Below are 24183 nucleotides of genomic sequence, written 5' to 3'. Positions count from 1 at the left end.
TAAAGAACTGTCTTGTTCTAGGGAAGATAATTCCTAGATATTTTCATTTATCAGCTACCAATAATAAACAAAAAATATTTACCAAGGGGATAAAATAGTAAAAGAACAGCTAATATGGCACTGAAAAATAATGGTTTATTTATATAATCCTGCCTCATTTTGCTTTCAGCCCTTCTGCCATCCTGAATCCCAGCATTGCAAAGGAATAAGTGCAGTGGTGGTGCCTGTACCAACTGGTTAGTCAGTTATAAAATGTAAAGTTGTTAAACTCAGGACTTGGTAACTCATGACAAAAAAACTGAGTCAGCTTCTTCTGGCAGTGGGTGCAAAGATGATGTTGGATGAGCACAAATGCTTTCTGACACATTTGGCCTTTGTATTCCAGAGAGAAAATGAGATGCCTATTACCCTCCAAATACCAATGGAAAAATCCTGGTCCCCACAAGACTCTCAGGCTGACATCCTAGCACACAACAGTGGTCCTGTGCATGCAGAGGACTAAAATTCACGGCAGGTTTTTTTTACCATTGTACACAGAACAGCTGTGTGACTCTAACTCTGTAAAAGATGCTTGACCTTGGGTTTCCATACCGCAGCTATAGTCACAAATACAGGAAGACTGACAGGGAAGAACACGGAGTTTTTCTGTCCAAATGTAGAACACTTGCTGCACAGCTGTCTCTGGCCCACAGTTTGCATGTCACCCCTCCAGAGTTAAAAGAAAATCCAACACCTCTGACATGCACTGCATTCCCAGCTCTTCCTTTTGTCTGCCAAGCCAAAGCAAGGCCAGGATTTGATAGCAGGTCATCGCTTGCAACGATGAGCAATACTGCATGCGCAGGAAATGTGCACAGCAACAAGTATAAGAAAAGAGAGGGGACCTTGCTCCACGCCCAATCCATGCCTCACAGCACACAGGGACTACAATACAGAGGCTGAAAGAGAATCCCCAACGAAGATGCTCCCCCTCCATCCCCACGGGCAGAGTCACCAGAGATCAGTGCTAGGAGAAGGCAAGGCCAAACTCACTGCCACAAGCAACAAAGGAGCAGTGCTGTTTTAAGTTTAATTAAGTTTAATGCTTGCAGGCGGGAGCTAAAAAGGCTTAATACCCCACCTGAAATTCTGCCCCAGGCTTGCCCTGGCAGTTACTGCCCCAGGTTTCCAAGCTGCTGGGACCAGCTGCAGGCCAGCTGCAGCATTTCCTGTTGTGGCACATGTGGTGTGAAAGCAGCATGTGCTGCGCAGAGCTCCTTCTCAATAACTAAATACTTGACTCTTCAACACAGAAAGAAAGAACCAAACAACACATAACACTCAACAGCACACAGTGTTCCCACTAAAGCATGAATATCTATACAATTTTCCAATTGGAGCTTATCTTTTTGAAGCAATTAAAGTCAATTTATATGTAATATATACTGTATGTATTATATAGTATATATAATGTATATAGTAATAATACCTATAATATATATTATATATATAATTTTGGATCACCCTGTATATCAAGCAGTTAACGCTCATCTTTATGACACTTTTACAAGTCACAAACGTCTATAAATCTGTTCTATATATCTGCCAAATCCAATGTTTGGCTAAAAATTTTTGGCTTCTTAGAAGATGCAATTACTAATCGCTCAGACCCAGAATATTAAAAAAGGAACACCCAGAAAAAACCCCAAAAGCCTCAGTTAGGTGGCATATAAGGTTAATCGTGATTATGGTAACTTTATCAATGTTGCTATTATTTCACCAGAGACAAAAAAAGAAACTGCAGGTATGCAGCTGGCAAAAGTTATTTACTCCCTCAGTATGCAAGTCAGATAAAGTGCCAGGTGGGTCAGGCACATTCACTCATTTACCAGGAACTGTCCCTTACTCCTGGCACATAGGCACATGCTGGGAATATTTTGATCACAGTTAAAATTAATTTGTGCATACATAAACTCCACTCAAAGTCAACCCTTAAGCACCAGATTGTTGAATAAGGACTTGATTATCAAGATGAACATGTTTTTAAGATACATCTGGGTGCAAATATTTGAGTTTACTGCCCCATGTTACAGCTTTTCACAGATTTCTCATTATCCAAAGAACTCCAATAGTAGCCATGAGGGGAGTTCCTGGCACATGCACATTCAATATCAGCAGACAGAGACTTCCAAAAGTGAGCACTCACCAGTTCCAGACACTGCCGGTGCCCGTAGGCAGCAGCGTAATGCACAGTGTTGTACCCCTCCTTGTCCTGGATGGATGGGTTGGCATCGTTCTGGAGAAGGAACTCTAGACACCTGTGGACAATTCACTGGTGTAAACATGGGCTCACAATATTTAACAGACTCATCCCTTGCTGCAACTGGAAGTGACACTGAAAACAGGCAGTGAATCCTGTATTTTGAGCAGCACCTCAAGTCACTTTTCACCAATAGCTCCTCACATTCACCATGTTTTTAAACAGAAAATCTCCACTCATCTTTGAAGATCAACTTCATGAAAAAATTCTTCTACCTTGTGGTAACTCTTGTGGTTACTCTAGATTACAAAACTGATTTTCTATCACAAAGCCTGAAAGACTGTGTACACAGCCTGGAACTGCTACTCCTCATATAAAAACTCACATATCAAACAACTGGCCTCCAAACGTGCACCAGGGCAGGCTGGAGAACAAAGATTTAACTGAGTTACATGAATATATTCTCTTCTTTGTCAGCTTTTTGTCAATCATGTTTTTCAGAAGATCCCTTTTGCTCTTTCTAGCTCTTGCCACTTTCTCTTATGCCATCAAGATACCATCATTTTGTTATTAGTACTTTCTTCCCTAGCCTGTAATCTGTAGTGAATGTAAGGCCATTATACGATAAAGGGGATTTAAAAAAAAAAAAATCATTAAGCAGATAGATGAAAATGTTAATCCAAGTGAATGCATTGAGAAAGCCATTGGCTTTTTCTTTTTGCAATGTACACACTATGCTGTGCCTGACACTAAAGACACTGCATGATACTTAAGTGCATGATATTAAAGAATTATAAAATAACTGAAGCTGTACATTTTCCATTAAGAAACTGCAACAAGCACAGAAACAGAAATATCAGTGAATATGTGCACAGAGAAGAGCGTGGAGCTTATTTTCTTTAGGTTAGCCCTCATTGAAGCCAAGCATTGTGTTTAGCAGAACAAAGAATGAGCAAGAACAGAGCGTAAAACTGCAAGCCAAAGCTGAGGCATTCTCCAGAAATGAAGTCCAACTGCTTTTGTGACACCAAACTTACAATGCAGCTTCTTTTTCCTTCATCTCAGTGGTTCTTTCAAGTTCTTCAGCATTTTCATGGGAGTTTCCTAAAATATTCTTTCTTCTTAGCACAGAGGACAGAAAAATGCAACTTATTCTCAAAATATCACACCGATGATTTTGATGCAGTCTGCCACCCATCCCCAATCTCCTCTTCAAGGAGCTACTTCCTCCAGCCAAAAATGAGGATTATTACACAAATTAACTGAGTGCACTGCATGGGTCTGTAGGTAGTAAGTTTTGAAAGCTACAGAGACAACCATAGTGTGGTATTTTATTGTTCCACAAGTCAATGCCAGAAGAAAAAAAATTTCAGATTCTGGTTTCTATCAGATACATTTTGATCATCACTTTCTAGAATCCTTCTGTTTCCCCCACAGCAATGTGCACTTTTTTCCTTTCCAGAGAGTAACTCAGGATTACCACACCTTGCTTTCTCCTGCAGTAAGCTACTAGTTCTTCTCCAGAATTTAGGATTTAGAGCAACTTTAATCACTGATACTAAGTCAGTCTATCTCAAGTCTGCATTAGCTGACTTGCCTCACTTTCTGTCAAATATCTTGGCAACACTGTTTGATCTCCAGGTCAGGTTCTTCTCCCTGCTCATTAACTACCCACATCCAGAGTTAATGATGAATATTCTTTGGAATGAGGTTGCCTGACCTTGGAAGTTTTTTGACATGCAGCAGGAAAAAAAAAATTGCTGAACTATAAAATCATGGACTGCAAATAGCATTTCATCTATGTAATAAGGCTTCTTCCAGAACATCTCAAACTGAAAAGTTTAATGAGAAGACAGCATCACCACATCAGAATCAATTTAGGTTTGGACTGTGAGGACAAATAAAAGCTATATACTTCTGCCAAAGTTCAGGATGTGACTAAAGTAAGCTTTTTTTTTTTAAATGAGGGATAAAAGTAGATACCTCCTGAAGTTAACCAAGAGCTTGTTAAAATGCAGGAACTTCACCTACCAAGAACCAAAAGCTGAAAAACACATACTGAATCATCATTCTCAACCCCCCAAGTAACACTCACCCTGGTAAGACAGAATTAGACACAGCCAGTGGTGAAAGCCTTCCTACAAGCCTACGCTGATTTTCATGCCAAGCACAGACCTCTGACAACCCTGCCTCCTTCTTCCCAGCACTGTTCAGGTCTGAGGGTGACAGGGAAGACATTTTTCATCAGTCTTATCCAGCAAATGATGAAGGCGCTCTCAAGGCTCTGATGTGGCATTCAGAACTCTGCCATGAAGTTAAACTAAACTTCCCCTGCCGTGGCTTTGAGGTGGTGTTCTGCTGGGCATGATGCAGCTGTACTTTTACCAGACCTCACTACACAAGAAACCAAAAACTAGTTCCTTAATGTCTTGAGACACTGTCAGACAGGAAAGCATAGCATGACCTAAAATAAATACAGCTTGCTAACAGTTTTAAGAGAGAACTAACAGGATAATTGAGTCCGGTTTATACAGTATATTATAAGGAAGAGCTTGCCAGAATGTTCAACTATCTGGGAATTAAAATTGCAGTCAGTAACCACAGCATTTCTAAGTTTTGCAGCTGTTTTCCCCCTTTCTCACAAGAACAACACTTTGTTCTGACAAAGGCTATTCCTCAGACCTCTCTGTAAAACGGCAACCTGTTTGGACGGGGTGAGCATTTTTATCTGCTCTGACAGTGGAGTGAGACTGATGGTTACATCTATCCCACCTTTCTCCCAAATCTGTCAAAATGCCCAAATGTCTGTCACTGCAGTCCACCTCAGAAAACTTCTCCTGCTGTCTCTTGCTCTATCCCTTCTGATGGACTTGCAAAGCAAATGCAGAAAATTCTCTGAGCTTAATCTCATGAGGAAACCACACGGGGAAAACAGAAGACATAACACTGTGAAAATAGTTCTGTAGGACAGGGTGGCTGCAAAACTGCTCCTTCCTGCAGAGGTAAACCATGGAGCTGAAATGCCACATCATCTGGGGATTTGGCTTCCAGTCAGAGCAACTCACTGTGGAGCTATGCATACATCTGAGAGAAATTCCTGTGCTAGTGGGATCTTTTGGCTCAAACAAGACAGCATCATGAAGAGACGGAAATGACACTGATTTAGCAAAACACTCAAAGCAGGAATTCCTCAGAGGCTCTCTTACTTTCGGTCCATGTCAGAAGCAGCAGCATAGTGCAAAGGGGTGCGTCCCCAGTCATCTGTTTCATTGATATTGGCTCCTGTTGTCACCAGGGTCTCGATGCAGTGGAAATGACAATTTGCAGCTGCATAATGCAAAGGTGTCCTGGAACATAAGTGTTCATATTTGTTACCTCATATTCCAACATGCACTGCAGAGGATAAAGATGAATCTTAATTGCTGCATTCCTACAGATGCCCAGCAATCAATATCAGCACTTTAATTTATGGAAATTTAACAAAATATTGTGTTAATACGAAGTTCTGGTGCTGCTACAAATCCTAACAGGATACATATCATCAATCTGTGTCTTGCAAACAGCCTACTGCCTGTGAGAGCCTCTGCAGTGGCTCTGCAGACACACTACTTCTCCCAGCTGGGAGGAAAAGCATAGTGTCCATCACAGCATCTTGTTTAGATAGCATAGCAACACCCATAGCAACGCTTTCTGTAGGGGGGAAATCCTCTAGGAAGCACATCAAATAGCAGCTCTCCTGCCATCATAACCCAGGTGTTGTCTTGGGCACACCAGTACAAGAATTTAGGCAGTACAAAAAAAGAAAACTTGTGATATTTTTAAAACAGAAAACTCAAGAGGGTGGGATGGCTTTAATGTATTTAATGAAGCCTGCACCTGTCTGGCTGGCATGTAACTGCAGCAGCAAGGGTTCTGCAGAGAAGGCCAAGCTACTTGATTTTGCTGCCATTTTTAATAGAAGATATGATTTCCATTCTGAGGTAGCCTTTCTTCCTTGTCTGATAGATTATTTATTTTTTAAAAGAACTTCATAATTTACCTACCTTCCACATTTATCCTTCTTATTAAAATCTGCTCCACTGCTTTGCAAGAGTTTTATACATTCTACATTACTGGAAAGAGAAGTAAAGAAGACCGAACATGAGTAAAACAGAAGCTTACATCTACATTGCTCCCTGTCCCCCAAAAGGAAAAAGTTACTCTAATAATTTTTGTATTACTTGCTGTGCAAAACCAGGGTACAGCCAACTATAACATGAAATTCAATCAAACAGAAAGTGAAGCTTAAAAAAAAAAACCCCTATTTTCTTTTTTTTTCTTTAGAAAACCTCAAACTTCTCTTCTGCAGAAGAAAAAAAATATTTATTTTCCAAAGAGAGCACAGTAAATGTGATCAGTGTGTTTGGAGATTTTCAATGGCAGCTGAACTGTAGTGCTTCCCATTCTAACCTGGTATTTTAGTAAAGAACTTTAAAAGAAAGTTGTTGCTAGCTTATAAAATGCCAGTCTAATAATGAAGAGGTGACATTTAACAAAATCCACCCCCATTCAGCAAGCATTCAACAGTAAGCACTTTGCTCAAATCCTGTTTATTTAATGAAATATAATCACAAGAGTCTCTTTTAGGTTTATTCTGATACGATTTGTTGACTATTGATAGATTTAAGCACATCTCCATGTGCTTTGTTAAAAAATGGGTGTAGCTATTATAGTGATTGTCACATCAACACTGCATTTATAGAAGTGGAGGAGAATTCACCACATCCTGGCTGTCTCTTCATCTTGTTTAAAGCCACGTAATTTTTAATAGAAAACAAATCAGCAGAACTCTGACTTCTTTTGTCATTCAAGCAAATAAATGTAGGACTCCAAGCCAGAAAATGACATAAAGAAGTGCAGCACTTTCCAAGACCACTTGTCATTCACAGGGGCAATAAATCAATCACTTGTGTTCACAATCAGATGAGCAGACCTCTGAAATTCTTTTCCTAGCACCCATGCAACTCCCATTAATGTAATGGCAGTAACAGGCCTGTGTCAGGAAACAAACGAATTGCTTTGTAGATCTCCAGCTATAGCAAAAAAAAGGGACTGGATGCAATAATGCAATATTTTGGTGTATGTTAATCCCAACTCTAAATTGCTGTTGCATAAAATAACTACAGAACACTCACCACAATGCACTAAAAATAAAAACACTTGCTAGTGATGACAATCGTAGTAAACCACTGGCAAAATATAGTTTATTTTCATGAGTCACTTTTGCTTCTTATTGAAGCCTCTCCTTCACTTTAGGACTTCCAGGATGTTATTTTTATCCTCCAGGGGTGCGGCCTTATCAAAGAGGTTGCATCTGAACTATATTATAATAAGCTGCATCCAAGCAACTGTCATACCTCTTCTATTAATGTGAGAGAAGTATCAAGAGGAATAGTACCAAAAGAATAATAAAACCAATATTTGGATAAATTTTATTAGGGTTTGGTTTTTGGTGGTTTTTCCCCCCCAAGAACAAAGACTTTGCGATATAGATTTTGGCCCAGAAGAAAAAGCAACTTCCAGAACGACTGCCAAGTATTTGCTGTGGATGAGCATTTCTGCTTGCTATAACCACAGAGAATCCAAGGGCTGTAGCCAAGGCTCCATTTCAGCTGTCTTCTGAGCCATAAAGTACTCAAACAGAAGAGTCAAAACTCAGTGCTTGCCAAACGCTGTGTCCTTTTGCTAGATTAACTTCACAGCACTTCACTGACAATTATCTGGAAATATTTAAACTAACTGGAGGCTACATTTACATCTTAAATTGAAGCATTTCCATTTTCACTTCAATTTCCATTTCTGCCCTCCCACCACTTTTCAGGAATGCATCACCCAGACAGAGGGACAGCCTTCTCACTTTCCAATTTGGAGGACAGGGGTTTGGTTTTGGTTGTTTTTCTGTTGTTGCTTTGGTTTGTTGGTTTTTCTTTCAGAAACTTTTAAACTTGCACTTGAAAAATGGGAGAGAGGGAGATGAACTACATTTGGACTCCAAGGCTGCAATCTGGTGGGCACTGCTGCACAGCTGCCTTTTCGGACAAGGACACAGTCCAAAGATGGAGGCCAGGAATAACTCCCCTGCCAGCAGCATCCCAGGAGCTCCAGCTCCTGCTCCTCACTGGGTGTTCCCTAGGGACTGATGTTTTCCTGGAGACTGCTGGCCCTCAGTGACTGTTGTGGCCCTCAGGCAGTCCTGGGCGAGTGCAGCACCCCTCTGAAAGCTTCTCAGGGGCATGAAGAGTTTTCCCCTCTGCCTGAAACCCACGATTCAAATCAACCCAGCTCACCTTACACAAGGGCAGCAGCAAAAGAGAGCCTAAAGCGACCCAATTATGACATCATTTACTGCTTTGCTTCCCTTGCACAGCAGTAAATTCCTCTGTGGATGGCACAGCCAAGCTGGCTGGCACCAAATGTGCCCCAAGCTCCCTTGGAGCAGCCCCAGTGGCAGGTACTCACCCTCCGGCAGCGGCCGCGTGCAGGCACGTTCTTCCGAAGCTGTCGGGGGTGTCTATGTCAAAGCCTGCAGACAGCACGTGCTCATTACTAAACAAGGACACTATGCTATACTTTTGTCCTAGTTAAACCACAAGAAACATCGCAGAGACAGAAAAATCAGTTAGTTGGGAAAAAAACAGAACGCGAGCAACTACAGTCAGAGAGAGGTTGTCACGGGAACAGCGAGCAGCTGCTCCGCTTTGGCAGCTCTATAAAAAGAGCTGAGAAGTTGATGAGCGTCTATTTCCGCATCCAGCTCCTCCACATCCCTGTTTACAGCCATGTGACAGGTGTTTAGGAGGCAGAGACTCATCAAGAGGACTGCGACAGCAGGACAGGAAGACAGAAAACACGAAGACGTGAGGAAGAACAACAGAGTCAGCCTAAACATGAATTGGGGCCGTTTTTATTGTGTGTGGTTGTCAGATTGGGAAGAGGCTTCCAGGAGCATGTGGGGATATTCATCAAGATGCACAAGGCCAAAGATATCAGCCTGACAGTGATCACCCAGGGTGTTTTCTCTTCCTGTCTAGTGGTCAAGGCCAGAACACACCAAGACTTAATGTAATGGGGCATGTAATTACCATTTTTCACATTTCTTTTATATCCTACAGGACTCAAGTTAAGGGGGAAATGTAGTTGTAGGATATTTTACATGTTAAGCAATGAAGGAGTTTTCTAGAAAACTCATATGATCTGGGTCAGGATTTTTAAACTCATTGGAACTCCTGCCTGGAAAAAGCAGAATTTGGGATTTGGCCACTGATTACTGACTCTTTTGAAATGGTTGCATAAGCAAGCTCTGGCTTCTTCTGTGTTGGGCTCTGGTGAGGATCCCAAGACTGTTCTCTTGACACTACACTTTCACTCATTTTCCCTCTCATGCCCCCAGAACTTTGGCCAGCCTAACTCCTTAACTGCAGATTCAGAAACACACTTTAGCTGCATGTAAAATACATCATCATCATCAGTGGGATGTAATACCTGTGCCAGTGCAGACCCCAAGGAGATAATTTCAGAATTACTCCTTTGGGGGGCAGGGGGGAGAATTCCCAAAACAAAACAGGACCTCACATTCCTGCAGTTTGGAAAGGGGTTCTAAATTCCCTCCCTCCCCCGGTAAATTAGTCTAAACTCTCTGAACCTGCCAGGAGAAAAGAGCTTTGGGCACGAACAGCACAGGATGCAAGGAAGTACCAGCATGGCTCTGGGAAAGCCTCGCATCCTCTGGTGCACTGCCCCACACAGCCCAACACAGCAGCACAGGAAGCCTTTCATTCGAATAATTCACAAGAAAAAGTAGAAAGGGGCTGCAAGCAGCAGAGACAAACACTACTCGAGTTCCAGGGACACTGGGGGATTCACTCACCCGATGACAACAATTTCCTGCAGCAGTCTGAGTGGGCATTCAGCGCTGCTAAGTGTAAAGGGAACATGTTGTGGATCCCACACCTGAAAGGGACAACGGCCTCATGAGAAAATGTAGATTACATACATACACAGCACATCAAAAGCTCCTTACAGAAAGGCAACATTTTCTCATGCTTTTCTAGGAAGATTCTTTCTTGGTGCCCGCCATTATTTTTATCTGTATTTCCTTAACAGCCATCTCGAGAGTTAAAAATATTCCGATGCAGCAAAATCTTGGCATTATGCTTTGAACAGAATGTGGCAGGATTGTTTCCAAAAAATTCAAGGCAAAGCCAAGGTAAGGGAGGAAGTAAGAGAGCAGATACGGCTTGAAGTCAATTGCCCAGTGAGCCACAAATTTCAGCACCAGCTACACATATGGCAACTGCCATTCTGAGGGAAAAGTAAATGCCAAAACCTCCTCTACATTTATTTCTGAAACCCTTTTTTTTTTTTGCAGATGACTCTTCACACTTTCCTTTAGGCTGCCATGTCATGGTTTTCTTCCACATCCTAAGAACTAATAATCCAATTTTCCTATTTGTTCCAGCTACTCTCCTCACCTCCCCTTTCACTTTTTCCTCCCTTTAACATGACCCTCTTTTCAATTACATGATAAACTTCTCAGAGCAGACATGATGGGTAAGAAAAGAAAGGCAGCCATTAGATTGAGCCTATCTATCATTAGTCTAAATCTGTATCAGGCAAAGATGTAGTTTTTAAACAAGCTGAGCACTCAGCAACTTCAATTAATATCAGGAAATCATGTCAGTTCAGTCCCTAGGCATGCCACTGCTTACTGTCTTAGAATACTTTTGGGTCTGGACATCTTGGTATCTTTCATTCAGCATTGTTTTGTGTAAAGCATCTTGTTATTTTAGAAATGTTATCCTACTGGCAGTTCTCCAAGTGCACATAAACACGGAGCCTCTGAAACCAACTAGCTTGACAAGATTATCATCTACTGCCTGCTCCAGCAGATATATTTTTTTAAATTACAAACTCTGGAACAATAGCAGATGGATTCCTATCAGTCCTTCATTTCTGCAAAACAATTGGTGGATGGGAGAGTATGATCACCTCATGGAAAAGGATTTCAGATACAGATCCAAGGATCTTATCTTTCTGTGAGACTCACCATAGATCATAATTACTTATGAAGCTTCAGACAAAAATTAATGTGGATGTTTATAAAGATATCTTGCTCTCTCCAGGATCTTATACATAAATGTATTTAACTAATTTGGGTTTGTTTTCAAAAAGTTTATTCTTTTCAGAATCCACAGGCCCATTCTTCCTCTGCCTTCATATTAAATGTGTCCTCCTTGCTGCTTCACTACACTGAGGACTGATGTGTGCTGCTGTACAGATTTTAATTTTGCTATTAGCAGCATCTATATCTTAGAGAAAATCTTTTAAGAGAGGATCTGACAGCCTGGTCTTTGAAGAAACCAGTGCAAGCTCCACTGAGCTGCTGCATCTGTACAAACAGATTGCATTTTCTAGCCATGGATTCATTTATTTAAGGTAATATTGGACATTTTGTATTGGTGTGCTTCTCCCTACAACCATTTCCCTCTGTCTCCTCCTCCACCTAGTTATCTAATGCAGTATTATTCACCTTTTTGGTCAAGATTTCCACCCAGCAGATGTTTTGGCTGGTTTCCACTGAAATCCACTATCTGCACATTTGCTAGCCAGTGTCCCACTTCTGCAGTGCTGTTCACACTGGTTCCTCCCATCACTTGCACACTTCCACTTCCAGTGCATTGCCTCAAAGACTGGCCAAGCTGTCTGCACTTGTTGTGAACAGTGCTGCAGAGTTGTCTTTTCTAAACCTGTTTGGGGAGCTCACCCAGAGTTATTTACATGCAGCACATATTGAAAGCACATTTAGCACAGGCAGTAGCATCATTTCCATCTGCCTGGTATCTCTGAGCCAACTTCTTATTTCACTTATTTCTGCTGCTGGAAAAAGTATTTTATTTGATCAATGTTCTGGTCATCCAACTGGGAAATAGAAATTTCTAACTGGAGAACCCTGATTCCAAGAGTGGAGTGGGCTATTCCAGTGGATCTCATTTTCCCTTAAAATCTCAAGCTAACAGACAGTGACTGACTGCACTGGAGAGAGAGGAAAAACATACACCTCTATTAAGATACCAAGATCTTTATGCTGGCTGTATTAATGAAATCCAGTGACATTAGTTGAAGCCTGTGGAATTACATTATCCATGTCAATTGAAGATCTGTTCCACCTTCTGAGTTTGTAGGGTGACAATTGTACTCAACAAAGGAGAGTGGGCAAATGTGTCACTTGCATAAACTTTATCAAGCAAATAAACAAAATACTGAGAGCTGCAAGTATCCTCCAAATTCAAACCAAATTTGCATTTGAAAGCAGGGTTTCCTAACTAGGTAAGTCAAGAGAAGGCACAGATTTCTATGGCAGGTTCTAGGTAGAAGACAAATTATATTTTGGAGACATGTGGAGGTAATTGCCAAAACCTTACATTATCAGATGCTGCTCTGAAATACCTGGTACAGATATCCCTCACAGCACTGCATTATCCTGATCTCATTACGCCCAGGCTTGCTGTTCCCTTTTGACAGACCCTAAGAACCTAACCATAACTAAACAATACTAAAGTACTCTCTCTCTCTATATATATACATAAATATATACACACACACCCCCACTTCATGTACATGAATACCACTGTTCCCCATCAGTGCTTCAGGGAAAAGAAGCAGTACTTGTACTAGTAATCATGCAAGTGGGCACAACAGGCACTTTGCAGAGAACTCCACACTTCCCAATTGTTCATATTTTAGTCTCATGTCACCCACTGAAGTACAGTACAATTACGCTTGTCCATTTTAACCTTCCCACTTCAGAAGGTGAGGAGCAGCTGCGTTTCCAGGCATTGGACATAACACTTGATCCTTAGGAACAGCTCCTCTTGAGGCACCTACTTGGCAGTATCAGCTCCGCTGGTTATGAGGGTGTTGATCAAAAGCTCGTGTCCGTATCTTGCAGCCACGTGCAGAGGGGTGTTACCATCCTTATCAACACAGTCAATTTCCCCTCCTGCAAAAGATATTTTTATACAGTTTAACACTGAGAAGTTCAGCATGAACCAGTGACCACAAGTGCTATTTGTCTCTAGCGAATGCAGCATGAACAGCCCAGCCACAGAGACACTAAATTTCCCAGAGCAAGGACCAGCACACAGCAAGCTGTCAGCTGTCAGCCACAGGTACTGAACATGGTCTGGCAGCAGCACCGCGGGAGGGGGGGGGAAGAGGGGTGGGAATGGGATGATGTACAGGGGTCAAGTACACAATTTGGATTTGCTGCCTATCTAAAGGTACAAATGGGTGCCCTGAAATAAACTACAAAATAATCTGCTGAAACTGCACCCTCATTTGTAAAGACATTGCCACTCAGCCTTATCTGTATGACAACAATGTTAAATAGAGTTCACTCAGGAGGCCAGCAGGAACACTCTACCAACAAACGTGTTGTGTGCTCTTTGTGTGTCTTACCAAAGAACAACCAAGCAGTGCTCATGTAAAACTTTTCCTTTTGCAATTTAAGCCTGGCATCTTGTGTTTTAGTCACATAAGCAGGAAAAATGGATTATTTCTTTAGACAGATTACAGACAAGTCCCTGTTTTCTTTTTGGACCAAGAACTGTTAACTTCTTCAGTCTCTCCTTGCCAGTCAGGTTTACTGCACTCCAACTACTCTCTCCTTCCCCCAGTCCTCTCCAGCTGGCCTGCATCCTTCTGGAAGCAAAAGCCAAAACCAGTACTACAGCTGACATCTCCCAGTGCTGAGGTGAGCAAACAGGATTACTTCATGCCCGCTGGCTGCACTCCTGGACATTGCACAGCACCATGTACATCCATGATCCATTTCTTTAAGCACCACTGCTGACTTGTGGTCAACAACCACAAACTCCAGATCCCCTTTTGAGGGACCCACCTGGCTGTTGCCTTTCTGAACTTGTCCAGCTGATACTCCTGCCTCTGTGTGTGATTTTTCTTTTGCTTCACTCGCATTATAACTTCTGTCTCCAGTTCTACAGGATCATTTTTCATTCTGACTCCACCTTCTGCCAAACTAACAGTCTCTCCCAACTGCATTTTTTTTCTCCAAATGTTAAAAACACATTTTCTATTCCACTGTCCAAGCTTTTAATGAAAATACTGGATAGTTCCAGATCCAGAAGGAAAACTAAAAACTCCGTCACTACACCTTCCATTTCAACAGCAATCCATTTATTACTAATCTCCAAGTGTAGTTTTACAACCAGTTATGCACCGACACTGTAATATTTTAATATTCTGTTAGTTTGCTGTGAGAATACTTCCTGAAAGCATGTAAAAAGTCTTGCTAATATCAGGATGTGGTAATATTTACTGCATGTCCACCCTTGCAGGAGATAACAAGGCTTAAATGCAACAAGAAGAGTTCTAGTAAAGCACTAGACAACATGCCCTGAGAAGCTGTGGACTCCCCATTCCTGGAAGTGTTCAAGGCCAGGCTGGATGAGGCTCTGAGCAATCTGGTCTAGTGCAAGGCATCCTTGCCCATGGCAGAGGGGTTAGAACTAGATGATATTTAAGGTCTTTTCCTTTCCAACCTTTCTAATTTCTAATTTTTTAATGGTAAATGAAGGTCAGTGAAATGCTTGAACAGGATCCCTGGGGCAGAACATCCACCAGTGAAGGTCTCTACAATCAGAACCTGCACATGGAAAAGTCAGAGTACTGTGCTGTGTTCACAAAGCCTATTAAACTGCTGTAGAAGAGAATTGTGATGTTCCAGCTTCTTTTACTCTTGAGAAACCTGTGCAAGATACTGCCTACTTTGGCTGACCTACGTAACATTCTCCAGCATTTCTCTTCCCCCATTTTTAAAGAAAGGTATCACATTTGCAGTTTTCCAATTTTAAGGTAATCCATTCTTCTGCTACAGGTTGCTAGAGACAGCAACCAGAAATTGAGACATCGTTAACCAACTCATTAAGTACTGCAGAATGAAACTCCATTTATTTAAATCATTGACATTTCTCTCTTCCACAAGATCCCATGGCAGTAAGGTATAAAGTCACTTGCAATGACATCTGTGTACAATACTAAAATTACAGGGGCAGAAAACGAGGAAAGAAAGAAGTGAAACCCAAGTAAGTGGAAGCAGAGTAGAGAGGCGTGAAGGACTGATGAAGAACTGCCAGTCCTTTCACACACAAATCCAACAGCGAGCAAACAATGGCTCTAAGTCTGAGCATACTACACTAAACAACTAAAAATTTCAGTAAAGCACAGTTTCTTGCATTTTGCCCCAACTCCCTTTTATTATTACTATTTTATTTATCCCAGGAGAGAGATGACAACAATTTGCATGATGACCTGAAAGAAGCATAATGTACTGGAGACCTCAATTTTTAAACACAATCTTGTTTAAATGTGTCATTACATTCAAAGCACAATTGCTCAGCCATCTTCAACATTTCACACTTCAGTTCCAAGTCTGGGATTTTGGAAAACCAAAAAAAAGCCCCAACCAATGAACAAAGCCCAGACCATCCTGTCTCATGTAGTGGCCCAAACTGGGAACCTTAAGTAAAGAATCAGTAATAGCAACCTCTGTCATTCAGAAACAGGCCTTTCCCAGATCTCCAACAAGAATAATTGCTATATGCTACAGTACTCTTGGACAAAAAAGATGCCTGAAAAATGACTGATAATCAGGAATCCTGGCTATGCCAGAACAAACAAGGCAGTGCTGCTCCTCCCTCCTGAGTACATGCTCAACACTTCATGAAGACAGTGGTGAGGGATGAGCTATGAGAGGTGAGAAAAGCGCAGCCACTGAGTGCAGAGTAAAAAAAATGTTTTGAGCTCTAAGAACACCAGGGCTCCCAAAGGAGGACAACTAGAAAATTATGCATTCTTCTCAGCAGAAAAAAGACCTAAATACTCCTCTGAACTCTTGTTTTCAGGTTAAGGATCTGAACAGATCATCCAGGCCACTGTCAGCTGGAAGATTATGGAATTTTGTTAACAACCAAAATCTCAGCTTGTGATGACACGATGGAATGAGAGCTGTCAGTGCAGCTCAAAGCCAGAAGTTCATGGAGCTGCCCTCTGGGTCAGAACAACGGAAAATTGCAACAGTAGACATGCCTGATCTCTTGGAGAGCCATTCCAGAGGCAGAGAAACTCACCGTTCTGGATGAGGGTCTGCGACCGCGTGAACCTCCCATGGACAGCTGTCATGTGCAGGGGGCTCTTTCCATCCTTACTCTGACAGAAATGAAACAGACCAGTGGTTCAGCATGTGAAGGCTTATGAAATCAAAGGTACAATGAGTACAGAACAATGTTTTGGGTTTTAGAAAAAGAAACTGAGACAAGGAAAGCTGAGCAATGAGAAAACAGCATGGGAGTGGTACCAGCCTCTCTACTCACATCACTTCATGTTTATTGGCATGGGGTTTCACCTTCATTGGCAAGCACAATCCCTAACTTCTTCTTAATAATTCTGAGTTAAAATAGTGCATTGACTATTCACTGATCTCAAGGGACTTGCCAGATGTTAAATGCTGGAAGTTAAATGCCAGTTTCACAGATGCGAATTTTAAATAAAGTAGTCAAAACCTTATATGAGCTCAGAAGACCTCAAGTCTTCTGATACTTATACCAGTACCCTCTGTTGGACAACAGCAAGTCCCTTTCAGCTTCATCAAGATGTATCAGTTGTGCCTCAAGAATATTCAGATATCCTAAGCAGAATTAGACTTTGTAATCTTGGGCTCTAAAGCAGGCAACCAGTAACCTTCGGTTTTATTCCCGGGAAAGGCAACTTTTTGGAATCAGGTTTAATTATATCCATATTATAGGGGAAAGAAAAATACTAAAAAGGAATAGTTCCTTGACTTAGCACCATTCCCTGAGACAACATTTTGACAGAGCTCCTGGGACTGTATTTTAGTACTGATTCGTGCCTTCATGAAAGTGGCTGGCCTGGAGTTTAGAGCTGTCATTGTATTTATCAAGGCACTGAGAGCTCCTCTGCTGGGATGTAATCTCACCCAAACAGTTTCATGATCAACATTCTCAGCATCACTCTAATTCCATCAAGGATTTAAAGCCATGCTGTATTTGTTATTACAGCTTCCTCCTGAGATATGCAAAATAGGATAAAGAAAAACTGTAAAGCTGGAATTCAAGTTTTACCTGAATATTAACATCTGCCCCATTATTCACTAGTAGTTCAAGACACAGTGCTCCATGAGTGGAGGCAGCAGCAAAATGCAAGGGGGTGAATCCATTGTTATTAGGCTGATTTACATTAGCACCATAGTCAATCAGCTCATTAACAACAGAATCCTGACCATTGTAACAGGCAATGTGAAGTGCAGTATTTCCGTAGATGTTCATCTCATCAATCTAAAATGAGACAAGGAGACATAGTTAAAATTACAGACATCAGCTTAGCATTTTACGTAATGCATCACACACTGCAAATGGAAATAGCTGGAGGCCTGAACTGTCATAGGGCATAGTTCTCACCAGCACATTTCATCGACAAATTATACTCCCAGACAGCTTAACTTAGAATGCTTTGCCTTTCCTATTATTAACTTTTTATCCTACTGACAATTTCTAAAACCAGTGTGAAGCTTAAAGCTGATAGCAGGACTACATAATGATGATAATGATGACAAAAGTCCTAACAAGCTGGAAAGCTTTTCCATGTAAGTGGAAAAGCAGGATGAATAAAAAGCTCACAATCTTTATCTTTAAAAAAATTACAGCAGTGAGTATTGAGTTTTTGTGAACAGAACCAGGCATAAGAGCTGTTTCCACAGTTTTATTTTGGGTAGGGAGTGAAGGTGTCTGAGTGAGGGCAATGTGAAAGTACACAGACACACTTCAATAAGAAACCACTTTCAGTAGCTCAGTATTATAAAGACGTAATTAAGATTATGTTACTTCTTGATGACCAACCTAGTATGCAACTGCTGTTCTATAAAGTAGGACCAGACAGATTGTACAAAAGACTTGGGAATGGCATGAACAACCTTCCATGAAATACAGGCATCTCGAGATTATATCCCCAGTGGTGGTGAATGTGGAACTCAAAGGGAGTTATTAGGATAGCATTGCTAATAACAGGAAACAGCTATTCCCCTTCAACTTCACAGCCAACAACCTGTGAACATGAACTTCTGACAATTTTTTGGTAGGTCAAGTCAGCTGAAAATGCCACGGCAAAAGCAATGGCTTTATTTGACATCTCTGATTAACTGTCTGATTAGGCTCCTCTGGTCATCTCACCACTGCTTTGAGGAGTTGACAATAACAAGAAGTCCATGCCCTGAAGAAAATTTACTTTCCAGAGTGAAAACAATCCATCAGCTACAGAGGAAGTACAGGTCTGTAAACTGAAACAGCCTGAACTGCTGTTTAGTAAAGCATGCAGTGTACATGTTGAGAACAACCATTCATCATATCAAAGGAAATGCTGACTCAAGGAAGATTTCGTTACTCCCTCTTCTTCTGCAGGAACAGGATATATCACCTGATTCCTTCAGCAAGGTGGCCTGGAATTTACTGTCCATATCAGACTTTCCTTAATACAGAGTGTTTCCTGGCTCTTGAACCAATAAACTACAAGAAGCATGAGGTGGTCTGGAAAATGGGACTCCTTTTCTTTAGAAGCTCTTCCACTGTCTTTAGCAGCATCCATAAGAAAGAAGAAAATACTATCCCTAAATAGAGAGAAACAAAGTGCACATTACCACATTACCTCCACCCCCAGGTTAAGGAGTTGTTTCACAATGTTAATCTGCCCATTGGATGCAGCTGCATGAAGTGGGGTGTAACCCTTCTTGTCTTTACAAGTCACTTCTGCACCATGATTAATCAGTAAGGCAACAACTTCCAGGTGACCTTCAAAAGACAAAAGATAGTTATCAATGAGTAAACCATCCTACAGCATCACTTCTCCCAAATTACTGCTTTCTTGCTACCACACTGCCCTTTCACTGCTGTTTCAAAGTGCTCCCACAGTTTTCCAATGGAAGAAAAAGCATTTTCATAAATGTTTCTAATCCTAGCTCCAAGGCCTTGTGAAGAAATCCATGCATTCACCTTCTCCAAATGTGTCAAATTTCTTTTTACTGAATTGATTTTTCAGTTGCCAAAAGAACAAAACCACACCTCTTTTCCATTTATTTCTCTAAAGCTAAGAGTTGGCGTTTTATTCTCACTCTTACAGAGGATTGTGATACAGTGAGCTTAGGAGCATGGCACTACAAGTCTCCCAAAACAGCATCCTACAGATGTCACCTGCAAACACAACTACTAACACTTCTTGGGTTTTTTAGAGATAAAAAATAACCTTAATGAATGATAAAATGAAGAGGAATAGTCTTATTGCTTCATGCTGAGACAGAACTGTCTGTCTTAGAATTAATCATTTATTTTGTCGAACACCATGCAAAGTTATGCTCCATCTGAGTTGCAGAGCACTTGCATGACAAGGGGCAGCTCTGGTCATGTGCAGGACCTAGGACACCATATGTACAAAGTGTCCAAAGATAATTAGCGTCCAAAAATAATTAAATATTCAAGAAACTCTGTGAGGGTTTACAGCTCTCATCTCATTATCTAACTTCTGTCTAAATTGCACCACAGACTCCATTGCTAATTTAGGCCTTAGATGTTATCTAAATACTTTTAAAAGTACATAATGAATTTCTGAAAATATTTAAGTGGAAAAGAGGCGTGGAATTGCACAGCACAATGTAAGAGCCCTTCAAATCTAGAGTGAAGTTCAAAGCTCGTTAGCTCAAAAGCCACATCACAGTTGTTGGCAAGAGCCTTTCCATCTGTCTGTGTATATCAAAAAACCACACAATATGCTTTTCTCACAGTTTGAAATCTCCTATTATCTCATTTCCAAAAGTGCCAGGATTAAAATCAAGATTTCTGACAGGTCAAATGAAAGAGTTCCTGGCTGAGGGCACACAACTCTCCACAAATTGTAACCTGAAATATACAGCTTGGCCAACAAAAGCTCTTGAACAAGAATGACCGCTATAACAGGCAACCTTGTATTTTTAAATTATAATGTCCCAGTGTAAGAAGCTTGCCTTTAACTTGAAAGGAATGATAAGGCAAACTGATTTGGTAACACTGCTGATTTTTCGAACAGACATTCAGTTGCTCTTGTCCACTCTGAAATACAAGGTGACAATTTGCTCCTAACAGGAAGAAAGTGCCTATTGTGCATTTCCTAAGAACATCATAACTTAGCTACTTAAAAATTTCAATAAACAGCAATATTTATGGTAACAGTTACCTGCATTTCACTGAAGTACTTTTTAGCAAAAACTGAAACAAGTATAACCTGGGTTTTTTCTAGCACAAATATAAGTTCAGGCTTGACTTAAGAGTCAGGATAAAAAGACCAAAATGAAAAAGCAACACAAGAAGCCCACAATTAACTGTCTTAAAAAGGAAATCACAGCCAAGATCTCCCTAGCTGAAAACCCATAAATGGACAGTGTTTATTTAGATCAGCTGAACCCTTCCTTCTTCAGGGTAATTGCAACACTCTCTTTCCATGGCCAGGTCTGTTCTTGTCCATTTTAAGACATGCTATCTGATTGTGAATAGGAAATTGAAAAGAAGGAGCAGCAGCCCAAGCCTTACCCATGTACGCTGCCCAGTGAAGAGCTCTTCTGTCCTTTTTGTCAAAAGCATTGATGTTCGCCCCCTTGGCTAGGAGCAAGTTCACCATCTAGAAGTAACAACAGCAGGTAAACCAACCCTCCAGGCCAAACACTCAAAGGTTTATAAGAAATCAATCTTGCAATAAAGCTGGGATCACAAAATGCTGCATTTGAGTGATAAATTTGTGAATGACACCAATACTGTTCAAAGCCCTGTGCATTCATGACATAGACTGGGGACAGTCACAAGTAACCAGGACAAGTTCTGTGTCCACAGAGGGTCTGACAGCCTGCAGAGCTCTGCTACTGCAATGTGCTTCAAATTCAGCTTGGCAAACTAACTGGAAGAGAAACAGGGCTGAAAGTGAAACTCCACTCTTAGTTTTACTGATAAGACAAATTTAAGCTGGTTTTTGTGGGCTGGGACAAGATTCTTCCAGACCATATCACAACAAACCCTAAGATCTTCTTGATCTTTCCACATGGAGTGTCTTTCTTGCCACACCACAGTGATTTTCATTAAGTTCCCATGTGCCCACAGCAGTGTGGAGAGCACCAGGCTGCTTCCTGTATTTGCTGGCCACAGCACAGCTAAGAGCTGAAAAGCTGCTTTCCCCGCTGCCAATCATCCAACATTAAATGCAAGAAAAATAAGGGGGAAAAAAAAAAAGAAAATCACAGCCACTTTTTCGGCAAAACGTTCTAAAATCCTAAATTCCAGAGCTAGATAATTGTCTTCCTCTCACACACTGTTTTGCCAGAAAGACCAGCTAATAACAGCATATATTAAATTCTCATTTCTGATATTCTCTATCCAAAAGATTTAGATTATGACAATTAGACACAGGCATTTCTATCTCTTTCCTACTGTGCAGTATTTTAAAGGCCAAACACCGTCACCATTTTACAGGAACTACCATTCCTCCTTCTTCTTTTAATTACAGTATGACCAATCAACTTTTGTTCGCAGAGGCTTACTGTTTCAGTCTAAGAGGTTTTATTCCATATCTAGATCTTCAGGCATGGAATGGGTAAATGAGGATCCTTAAATCCAGATCTGAAGACTAGTAAAACCTAGGAGGCAAAAATCTAGGGGCTTTATTTACAGAAGTTTTTTCATATAGTTAAATAATAATACTAGAATGGTCTGCTTGTATAAGTAGGGAAAAACAGAAGCACATTTTCTGTAAGAACAATTAGAAAAGCAGAGTGACTGGATCTCACACAGCTGCATGTTTCTTCAGTATGGAATGAATCCACCAGTTTTCCTTTCTTTCCACTCCGCCACTCTTAGTTTCACAGGCAGTCCAGCTCCAAAGAGCCAAGGACACCCAGAGCTGCTGGAAGTGGTGGCACAGGCAGCTCTCCAGGAGTGCTCACACACCTCACTTGCACACTGGCTCTACACAGGTACCTTCCAGCCACTGCCACTGCAAGTGGGTGGGGAACCTGTCCCACAGTTTGGGAAGCAGCCAAGTGACGGGAACCCTGGGGGTCAGGTTCATGGGGCTCAGTCCAGAGCCAGCCAGGGCAGGTCAGGAGCACGAAATGAGAGCCCAAAGCAGCCGAGCAGCGCTGGGTGCGGCTCGCCGCGCTCACCTCGATGTGGCCGTTGAGGGCGGCATGGTGCAGGGCCGTGCGCCCGCCGCGGTCGGACACGTTGACGCTGCTCAGCAGGGGGATGAGGATCTCCGCGCACTTCACCGCCTTGTTGGCGGCCGCCACGTGCAGTGGTGTCTGCCAGTTCTTGTCCCGGGCGTTGACATCGGCCGAGTGCTTGATGAGCACCTGCACGGCTTCCTGCAATGGCAGCCCAGCCGTCACCCAGCAGCCTGGGTGACTGCACGGCCCCGCTCCCGACGCCTCAGCCACGCCAACTGTGTGTGATGCCTACGCACAGCACAGGGGCCAGGAGGAGGCACAGACAACAACATCTGTCCAAACCATCTCCCAGGGCCCTGGAATGGTACTGTCAATTCCAGTGCCCCAGCACACATCACCTCTGCCATCACTGGGAGCACCGGCCTCACCGTCAGAATTTCCCAGGTGGATTTGAGGATGTCCTAAGCTTCCTATGCAGAGAGCCCATCCTGTTTGGCTGCTTAACCTTCAGTACCTCATAGCTGTGCTCTCAGCGAAGACATGAACTCACCTGAGCCATTACTACCACTGCTGATGCGCTCAGCCTTGGCCAGCAGCGGGACAGTCCTGGAGCTGCCTGGCACTGGCTCTGTCGGACGTGGAGAAGCTTCTGGCAGTTTCTCACAGAAGACACCCCCACTACCATACCCTTGCCACACAAACCCAATGCAGACTGCTACAAAAATTATTTACAAAATGAAAGCATGTCATTTTGTAGTGACAATAACAGCAAAGTGCTCCACATTTTATTTATAAACAGGAAAAAGGAAAAAATAAAAAAGATGTGTGAAAAGAAAATTTTAGCTTTGCAAAAACATGAGAATGCTGGTGTCCCCAGCATAGCATTAGCATTCCTGTCCTCCCCAAGGGCTAAGCATAGGCCAGCGGTCTTGACTGCAATATCCATTCTGTCAGCCTGAGACCAAACAACATCTTTTAAGGTTAATTTTGTTGGTAAAAAGTAAATATTTCCCAGTGAGAAAATGTACTCTTCTCTCTTGAGAGTCTCTCTTGCTGGAGAATTCACAATCTGTTAATTTCTGCTTCTACTCACGCATCTGCCATTAAGCAAGTCAGATAAAAAACACATTTTTTTCTCAAAATTGCATTTCTTTTCTTCTTCCTTTCCCCCCCCACAAACAAACAAAATACAGAGGAACTTCTGGGACACAGTAGCATTCAGGCAGCCTTGTCTGATAAATACAACTCACATCTGGTATGTGGGAGAGCCCTAGTCCTACATAGTACTTTATTCTTTTTCCATAAACTGAAAAGTTTTCTGTTAAGCCCAGCCAAAATTTGATTAATGAATAACAAATGCATACAGTACGTTTAAATAGTACTTCTATATCTAGAATGGCCCAGGAGAGTGCCTGCAGTCTGTACCAACACTACATACATTACTAGGAGTTTTATGTCTTTGTCCTCAACTGATCTCAGCAATTTCATTTTCTACAGCCATCTCACAAACTGCCCTCTAACAGATTTGTTCAGTGAGTGACACTGCATCTCTTACAGCACCAATAATGATTTATGACTGTTGATGTCTCAATAGGATTTTGGTTTTTAAATTACAGGCCTACTATTTTAAGAGCCGTTT

The 24183-nt window shown here is 41.7% G+C and overlaps 1 protein-coding gene across 7 annotated transcripts in view; it reads right to left on the bottom strand.

Moving 5' to 3' along the window:
• Positions 1 to 24183, bottom strand: part of ANKRD44 (ankyrin repeat domain 44) — a 71433-nt gene that overhangs the window by 30134 nt on the left and 17116 nt on the right. For 4 of the 7 annotated variants that reach the window (XM_017728530.1, XM_017728547.1, XM_017728550.1 and 1 more), the window contains exons 4-15: positions 22542 to 22742; positions 20923 to 21010; positions 19013 to 19155; positions 17437 to 17649; positions 16426 to 16504; positions 13163 to 13277; positions 10146 to 10228; positions 8738 to 8855; positions 6283 to 6351; positions 5446 to 5586; positions 3277 to 3360; positions 2186 to 2297 (exon numbers count right to left, since the gene is read on the bottom strand). In XM_017728530.1, the coding sequence (XP_017584019.1) occupies positions 2186 to 2297; positions 3277 to 3360; positions 5446 to 5586; positions 6283 to 6351; positions 8738 to 8855; positions 10146 to 10228; positions 13163 to 13277; positions 16426 to 16504; positions 17437 to 17649; positions 19013 to 19155; positions 20923 to 21010; positions 22542 to 22742 (1446 nt within the window). The remainder of the gene's footprint in view (positions 1 to 2185; positions 2298 to 3276; positions 3361 to 5445; positions 5587 to 6282; positions 6352 to 8737; positions 8856 to 10145; positions 10229 to 13162; positions 13278 to 16425; positions 16505 to 17436; positions 17650 to 19012; positions 19156 to 20922; positions 21011 to 22541; positions 22743 to 24183) is intronic. The other 3 variants (XM_017728516.1, XM_017728523.1, XM_017728524.1) reach the window with 3 other exon arrangements.

This window comes from Corvus brachyrhynchos, unplaced genomic scaffold (genome assembly GCF_000691975.1).
Source record: "Corvus brachyrhynchos isolate BGI_N302 unplaced genomic scaffold, ASM69197v1 scaffold370, whole genome shotgun sequence".
Taxonomy (NCBI): Eukaryota; Metazoa; Chordata; class Aves; order Passeriformes; family Corvidae; genus Corvus; species Corvus brachyrhynchos.
This window is presented reverse-complemented; position numbering and strand designations above follow the sequence as displayed.